The sequence below is a fragment of the Carassius carassius genome, chromosome 33 (assembly GCF_963082965.1).
Source record: "Carassius carassius chromosome 33, fCarCar2.1, whole genome shotgun sequence".
Taxonomy (NCBI): Eukaryota; Metazoa; Chordata; class Actinopteri; order Cypriniformes; family Cyprinidae; genus Carassius; species Carassius carassius.
Window position 1 is genome coordinate 29,271,407 of NC_081787.1, and position 9,131 is coordinate 29,280,537.

General features: G+C 39.9%; 1 protein-coding gene across 2 annotated transcripts; it reads right to left on the reverse strand.

Moving 5' to 3' along the window:
• Positions 1–1,073: 1,073 nt before the first annotated feature.
• LOC132114068 (gap junction beta-1 protein-like) lies at positions 1,074–5,574 on the reverse strand. 2 transcript variants are annotated; one of them, XM_059522206.1, is made up of 2 exons: positions 5,473–5,574; positions 1,074–3,557 (listed from the first exon to the last, which is right to left on the reverse strand). In XM_059522206.1, exon 2 carries the CDS (start codon positions 3,541–3,543, stop codon positions 2,719–2,721), a length of 825 nt encoding a protein of 274 aa, XP_059378189.1. In that variant the 5' UTR covers positions 3,544–3,557; positions 5,473–5,574; the 3' UTR covers positions 1,074–2,718. The 2 variants fall into 2 exon arrangements, with proteins under 2 accessions (XP_059378189.1, XP_059378190.1); XM_059522207.1 differs by lacking the exon at positions 5,473–5,574 and adding an exon at positions 5,051–5,149.
• Between the last annotated feature and the right edge of the window lie 3,557 nt (positions 5,575–9,131).

Consider the following 9,131-nt stretch of genomic DNA (forward strand, 5'->3'; position numbering starts at 1 on the left):
CACTACAGAATCCAAGCAGCATATCAAGGTCTGTTTCTAGATGAACAGGGTTAAAGATGAATAGGGTGTTGTTTGCTGCTCTTGATGGTTTTCTTGTTCACAGGCTGGAGGATGATCCAGAAGATTTCACTCACATCCAGTGTTTCTGCTGAGAAACTGAGTCACTTTATGTTAAAAGGCAGTAACGTGCTTGTTTTCCTCGCTGAAGTCTGAAAACCAACAGTTGATCATAAAGCATTGGGTTGAGAGGTTAAATGTTGACATGACCCCTAAATTTACCCCTAAATATCTGATTTGTGTGCCATACGGTGAGTTACTCATATTCAGGAACGCTAGATCATAAAGTCTGCATTCTTTCTGTGTGTGTCTATTATGTTAAGCAGAAATCTGTGATCTAGTAATTCTTGTATTTTAATTATTCTCAATAAATACAGATTGTTGTGTAATGACTGTTATTAAGCTGATGAGGTTAAAATATATACACCTTTAATGATTGTAATGAAAGCAGTCTTCTGTTTCAAATACAGGGATGAAGTCTCTTTAAAACCCCGAAATGTGTTTTAAGACCATGCCATGTGATTTTATTTAAAGGACACACTAAATGATAATTATTCACAACTTCTAAGCATCAATTCCATAATCCCTCATTTCTTTGATCAAACATTACACCTTCTTTGACTTAGGGTCAAACGAAAGCTTACAGGCCTTCATTTGCTATAAAGCCTGTTATAGGAATATTATAAGTGGAAAAATTTGCAGCTTGTATCAGACCAGGCAAAATGTCATGCAGATTTTGATGGGTTAAAGTAAAAGTCAAAAGTTTTGATGTTAGAAGAACTGGACCATAGTGCATTTTGATTGGGTTAGAGTGTAAAATCAATCTCTTTAATTCCTGTTATGAAAAACTTTATTTTATTAAACATTGGTACTTTGTAACGGGTTACATATGGGTAGTCATAATCAGTTATCATTGGGCACATCTCCAGTGGTGCGACAAAAACTGAGTTTAAATGGCTTACGTTTAGGATGTGTAACACAAAAGACAGTCGTTTGGCAATGACAGTCCTGAGCTGATCCTAGAGCAGTGCTATAATGACATGATTTAAAGGTCTAGACACATTTGAAGCGTCACTGATAACAATCATAAACAATGAATGGTGTTCAGAACACATACTGATCTGAATAATGTCCCTTTCCTAAAGCTTGGGCTGTGCAATATAAAACAACGGCTAACGCACATGTACAGTGTGTGAAGCCTTCAGAAAAGATTTTAAAATAACTAACCTCTTTATTGAAATGGTGAAAAAAAAAAATCAAGATTGAAATACATGGACATATGGAGAAATTAAAATGATTCAATATTGTGTTAAGGTATGTGCAATATAATGCATTTCTTTAATGACAACGTTGCAAAAAAAAGCTGCATCAAAGAATTCAACAAAGTCCTGCAAGTACAATATTATTTCCCAAACACACTAGAGCAGGACAGCGGGTCAGTGCTATGTGATTGTGTGGCTCCTGAACGTGTGTTAGATAAAGCTGTGATTCAACATCCTTACATTGTGAGAACAAAAAGACATTTACAGTCAAATAATAATAATAAAAAAAAAATGTTGTGGCCTCAAGTCTGTTTGTTTTGTCTTTTTAACAAACGTGTTTGCAGAGTTTCACAAGGCAGAAAAGATGAAGAAAATGCCCTTTAAAAACACTTTCACTAAATGTGACGCATCTAATTAAAATAAAACTACAAATGGAAACAATTCAAACTGAAAGTCAAAATCAATTTCGAACCACCATTTTAACAAATTAATTACAAGCCAAAAAGAATAAGAAACTTAAAAGATACTAAAAGGGGCATTGTCATGCTAGAAAATCGTTGCAAATTTGTAACCCAATTTTAAAAATGCCTATTTTGTCAATGTAACATTCAAATCATACCACACACTTTACTGCAATAATAATAATAACAATAATAATAATATCAGATGCTCAAAATATCACTTATATCAACAAGTATGGGTGACAGGATATGATGTCATAGGGCTGTTTTCATCCATCCACTTCTCTTATGCTGGAGGGTTTCGGTTTCAATAAATTATGTTAAATAACAATACATTAAAAAGGTTAAACATAACATGTATTCCACCTTCATTCAACACAGCAAACCATGGCAGTTTTTATTTTTATATTGAGACAAAATGTCAATTTGTATGGAAGCCCGTTTCTGCCACTGAAATAAAAAAGGCTATTGCGACTTTTTTTTCACAGAATTGTGAGCTAAAAACATACACTTCTGACTTTTTTTCTTGCAATTCTGAGAAAAAAAGTCAAAATTGTGAGATAAAATGTTGCAATTACATTTTTCTTATTCAATGGTGGAAACAAGCTTTCATAAATTTGTGATGTATAGACTATGTATTGGTCAAATATTTATTTATTTTAGGTCAGAGTTCCCCAAACTTCAGGACAGAAGCGGGTGACTTACTCTTTACTCTCTCCAGTGTTTGTTTAGATATGATTATTCCTCAAATCTAATACAGTTTTGGGACAAGATGGACACTTGTGCCATATTAATTGTGTAATATCTGATGGTTCTCCAGCATATTTCTCCCTATGGGGCCATTAAACTAAAGAAACAAGTAAATCAATGACAACTGATTAATATGATTACAGACATCCACCTTCCATTAAAGACTGATAGTTGGTAGAAGCTTTTGTCTAGAAAGCAGAGCAGCGTTCGCTCTTATCCGCAGGCTTTCGCCCAACATTGAATCTCGGCTTGAACGAATGCTCTGTGATCAGCTGATTTATTTCGTTCTGCTTGTAAGTCGCCAGTTTTTGAGGGAGCCAGGGTGCTTTGGGTTCACCCGCAGCTCCTTGAAAATGTCTCATACACGCCCGACTTATTAGATACATAACCTCTGCGATGTTCAACAAGACACAGACTCCAGACACGGCCAGCATGAAGACAGTGAAGACGGTCTTCTCTGTGGGACGCGACACGAAACAGTCCACTGTATTGGGACAGGGGTAAGAGTCACACTTCACAAGACGCACCATCTTGATGTCCGGATAGATCGAGTAAAAAATGTACAAGAAAACCACCTCGAAAATGATACGGAAGATGATGCTGATTATGTAAGTCCACCACAGAGCACCGGTGATCTTGAACCTCAGGCTCTTGATGTTCTCCAGGTCCTTGGCGTTCCCTCGGCCGGAGATCTTGAGGATCTTCTTCTCGATGTGCCGGCGGTGAGCGATATGCATGGCCACCAGCAGGGCCGGCGTGGACACCAGGATGAGCTGCAGAGCCCAGAGGCGGATGTGAGAGATGGGGAAGAACTGGTCGTAGCACACGCTGTTGCAGCCGGGCTGCTGGGTGTTACAGGTGAAGCCCGACTTCTCATCGCCCCACACGCTCTCGGCCGCCACCACCAGCACCATGATCCTGAAGATGAAGATGACCGACAGCCAGATGCGGCCGATACCTGTCGAGTGCCTGTTCACACCGCTGATCACCGCGTAAAACGACGCCCAGTTCATGCTGGATTCGAGGACTAAAGAGAATAAGAAGCAAAGCACAAGGACTTTAATCAGTGTGTTCTTGACCGCTTCAACTCTGCATTAAGTCTTATTTACCAGTCAGGTTTGTATACACTTGGCTGTTTGTTTCTCACGAAAATCCTTTAATACGGTGTTTGAAATGAGTTGTGAACAAATACTGTATGTATTGTGCCAGTTTAAAAAACAAACAACATTTTATATAACATTTCAAAAATAAAGCTTCCTTGTATCAGTTTTGTGGACATTCACACAGAGACCAGTCACTAATCAGGTGCCTATACTGTAATTACACACAACTGAGGTGCCATACAGAATTTGAGCACTTAATTTACAAAATTAATTTCAGTTTGAAGAAGTGTTTTCTCAACATTTCAACAGTGCATCAACTATTAATGAACACAATCATTTTTATTTGAATTATCACTTTGTTGTTTATTTTACCATGTCAGGCTTTTGTCTTTCAAACACATTAAAATGTACACATTTTACTTTTTTATTTAAATATCAATTATTTACAATATTTTTTTGTTGTTATCTGAAGCTCCTTCACTTATTCACTTATATTTAAGTCCCCCTGAGATGCTAAAATAATTATATTAATACTTAATTACATTTTTGTATCAATATTTTACAACATTTAATTACATGAACTTTAATTACAGTTACTTCTGATGGAATTACATTAAATACTGGGTAACACTTTATTTTAAAGTGTCTTTGTTACACGTTACATGTACTTACCATTATAAGAACAATTAATTATGCATAATTACATGCAGTAACCCTAAACCAAACCCTGATCCTAACCGTAACCATATATTAAGTACATGTAGTTAATAAATTTTACTCAGTACTTAAATATAACAAGGACACCTTAAAATGAAGTGTAAACAAATACGTTATAGTCTGTAGAACAATAACCTTCTCCCTTTAAATGCTTTGGTCAGTTCAAGAATAATTTATGCTATTTTATATTATTTATTTGAAAGAAAATCAGTTTCATGTCCATCAGTATATTGTTCAAATACGGAATTTAGAAAGTAATTAGTACTAGGTAATGCAATACTTTTTACAGAGAGTAATTAGTACAGAAATCTAAATACACAAATGTAATTAGCTATAAATTAATTACTTTTTTAGACTAAATTAGCACACACACACACACGCACACACACACATATATATATATGGTTTTGATTTCTTTAATCCCATTTATCCATTTGTATTTTAAAATGTAATTCCTTTACTATTATGTAATTATATGTACTTGTACAGAAAATGTCACAATAAAGGGTAAAACATTGAAACCTTTTGATTGGCAATGTGTGTAATTCGGATGTCGCACACAACATGGCTAAACACGTCAACCTTTAAACTTCCAATAACACAACATTCAAGATTAACGTAATCCCAACAAATAAAACAATACAACGCTAAATAACAGATCTTTTCTGACACAAAATTCTGAATCTGAAGAGTAATTTACCAGCTTCAGCTCGTGAGAAAGCAGCTTATGCTACCAGCTCCAAACATGAAGAACAACAGACAGGGGTCTTGGCATTTGGACACTTGGTTGACTGAAATCACAATGAGTTGTGGTTAATCTGGAGCTGGTTAAGAGCTTGGGCGATGGTCTATCATCGCATGTCGTCACCTGACATAACACGACCTGTCCAATAGCAAGCTTTCGCTTGGCCCACACAACAACTCCACAAATGCACGAATACTAACAGTGATCAGAGCTCAAAGCAATTCAGGACATCTGTATAAACTATATGACATATCTTAAGTCCAACTTGCAACGAGGATTTAAATTTAATGATGTGCTCCAAAAATAACTGAACGAATAATGAGCAGTCAAATTAATGTTTCCATGTTTGATAATGGTATATGAAAATAGTGATTTACCTTCAGCTGTGATAATATAGAGACATTTCCAGGAAACAGCTAATGGCCTTGCTAAAGATCAGCATGCCCTTTGCAAATGCAAAGGATTTACGCGCTACTAGCCACAACCCTGCACCATGGCTGTCATATGCACTCGTATAACCCATTTATACACAATGCTGCTCTTTATGGAGGCTAACAAGACTCTTCAGAATTCAGATCAAATGCCTTGATTTCCACCCACCCGGGGCAGAAGAAAGAATCTGTGTGGACACAATGAGCAGCAACATTATTCATTGTGCCTGGCAGGGAGAGGAAATGAGGGGCGTTTCTGAACCGCGCTCACTTTATCAAACACAGCACAATTTATCAAAGAAGGGCGAGCTGTCAAGAAATTACACTGTCAGGGTTTTGTGTATTTCCAGGTTCAAACTCTGGTGAAATCTTTCAGTTTATGTAAACACAAGATCTGAAGATGGGACACCAGTAAAACAATTATTTGAGCCTTTCTGCATACTGTTGAATAGCTCTAACACTGGCAGTTGAATTCACGAGAAAATAATCATTTCACAAGGTGGCGATTTCATATGAATTTGAACATTGTGAATCATATAAAAATGCATTTATTTGTTTTTTTTATTTACAAGAGAATCTATGATTCTCTTGAACGTCAGATGTCTTCGAGGGACTGGTTAAAAACGTCATCTGCTCCCCCATCCCGGATACTATGGACCCTCTTCAGTTTGATAATCGCCCCAACAGATCTACTGATGATGCCCTCTCTCACAACCTGCACTCTTTCCTCACGCACATTAACAGCTATAACAGGATCTATGTAAGGGTGCTATTTATCGACTATAGCTCAGCTTTCAATACTATAGTCCCCATCAAGCTGGCTTCTAAACTCATGGACCTCGGCCTGAATTCTTCACTCTGCAACTAGATTCTTGATTTCCTCACCGGCATACATCAAATGGTGAAAGAAGGCCAGTACACCTCCAACTCCATCACCCTGAACATAGGAGCCCCACAGGGCTGTGTCCTGAGTCTTCTGCTCTACTCTCTCTACGCACATGACTGCATGTCTTCCCACAGCTCCACATCTATTAACGAATTTGCGGATGATTGGGCCAGGATTGGCCTCATTCACAACAATAATTAGACTGCATACTTGGATGAGGTAGAAAAATTTACATCATGGTGCCAGGACAACTGTCTCTCTCTGAATTTGAGCAAAACTAGAGAGCTGATTGTGGACTTTAGGAAGAGACAGCAGCATCCCTATACTCCTCTTATGATCAGCGGGACCCCTGTGGAGAGGGTGAGCAGCTTCAAGTACCTTGGTGTAAACATCTCAGAGGACCTGACTTGGACTACACACATTCAAACTCAGGGTAATAAAGCCAGACAAAGACTATCATCTGCGACAGCTGAGAAAATTCAGGGTCTTCCCAGCAATCTTGAAAACTTTCCATTCAGGGGCCATAGAAAGTGTATTGACTCAGTGTGTATCAGTGTGGTATGGGAACAGCTCCAGTCAAGACTGCAAAGCCCTGCAGAGAGTTGTTCGCTTAGCTTAGCGCATCTCCAGGTCTGCTTTCCACTCTCTATAGGACATCTACCTCAAACACTGCAAAAGCAGAGCTATTAAAATCATCAAGGACTCTATCCACCCCAGTAACCATCTTTGCACTTTGCTGCCATCTGGTAAACGCTTCAGTAGTCTGATGGCAAAAACCGAGAGACTCAGGAGGAGTTTCCCCACCCCAGGTCATCAGGCTCCTAAACTCAAAACCAGCCTCTTAACATCTTCATGTCTCCGTTAATACTCACTTTATCAGTAAGACATTCATCATTCACTACCTCACATTGACATTCTGACAGTGTCAACCTGTTTGCACATTTGCCTCTTGTACATACATTCCTGGGTATCTTAATATTTAAGAATACAGTGTACTTTCATACACATTATTTTCCATTCTAGATTTTATTCTACAGTATACATCTTTTTTATATTTCATTCTTATATTTTTTTTTTCTAAGACGTTAAAACAACGTTAAAATTGTAATTTTTTTTTATTGAACTCTCAGACAAACTCCTATGTTTTCATTAAAGAAAATTTTTGCTCCGCAATTGCTCTCTGGTCCTCTTACCTCGTAACAGAATAATCTGGTCACTTATGGACCCAGCAAGAGAGAATCCGATTCAATGGCTGTCGAGATCCAAGGGGCAATGCCGGGCAAGCACAAGGAAGAATTGTCGGCTGCGAGGCACTCCTTGGAGATCCTGGCTGCACAAGTGATGGATCTCGCCAAACAGCTCCATCAGTTTTGTCTCGACCCGCCAGCCTCCTCCAGGACTATCGACTCTACAGAACCGCTGATAAATAATCCGCCGTGTTATTCTGGTCTGCCCACCCAATGTCGCTCCTTTTTGACCCAATGCGAGGTTGTGTTCTCTCTCCAACCGTCAACCTATTCTGGGGACGGGGCGAGGATCGCCTATGTCATCTCTCTTCTCTCTGGACAAGCTCGTGAGTGGGGTACGGCAGTCTGGGAAGCCAAGGCTGAGTGCACTGACCAGTTCTTCCTCTTCAAGGATGGTTAAGCTTGCCCAGCATTGCCCCTTGGATCTCGACAGCCATTGAATCGGATTCTCTCTTGCTGGGTCCATAAGTGTCTTTGACCATTCAGTCTACGGTGAGGAGGCTTCCCACCAGGGTAAGCGCTCAGTAACAGACATTTCTATTGATTTACACACGTTGGCAACCACCTGTGGCTGGAATGAGCCTGCGCTGCTCGCTCGCTTTTTGGAGGGGCTCATGGCGAAGTAAGGGATGAGATACTGTCCAGGGAGGTTCCAACGCATCTGGATTCTCTGGTTGAACTCGCCTTATGCATCGAGAAGTGCTTTGACTTCCGCCGACGCACTTGAGGTCTGGAGTCTGCACTACTGGTTTCGTAACCCACCGATCCCTTCCACCCTCTTCCTCCAACTCTGAGCCCGAGGACATGCAGCTGGGAGGCATCCGTATCTCCACGAGGGAGAGAGCGCGGAGAATTGTCAATCATCTCTGCTTATACTGCGCTTCACTTGCCCATTTTGTTTCTGCGTGTCCGTTAAAAGCCAGAGCTTGCCAGTAAGGGGAGGGATACTACTCTGGTCTCTCCTCCTAACTCCTGTACCAACTTGTCGATTCATCTTCGCTGACCGGGTTCCTCAACTTCCTGCATGATATTCTATCATGTAACGTGTCTTGTCATGTTGAGTGCTTAACCTCTGCTATTTCCCTGTGTCCTCTGTCTCTGTTTATCAGGAAGAGCCATGTGATTTGTCTGGGGTGCCGGAGGAGTATCATGATCTGCGGATGGTCTTTAGCCGATCTCGGGCCGCTTCTCTCCCCCATCACTGTCCCTATGACTGTAGCATCAACCTTCTTCCTGGTACTTCGCCACCTCGTGGTAGATTCTATTCTCTGTCGGGTCCCGAATGCGACAGGTACCATTGTTCCTTCATACTCTCCGCCAGCGTAGGGATCTTCTTCGTGAAGAAGAAAGATGGTTCTTTGCGTTCCTGCATAGATTATCGGGGCCTTAATGACATAACTATTAAGAACCATTACCCATTATGTTACCCATTACCCCTTATGTCATCAGCCTTTGAAGTCTTGCATGGAGCA

Bases quoted from the DNA above. Each gene is read 5' to 3' on its own strand.
- LOC132114068 (XM_059522206.1), bottom strand. From the start codon at position 3,543: ATGAACTGGGCGTCGTTTTACGCGGTGATCAGCGGTGTGAACAGGCAC.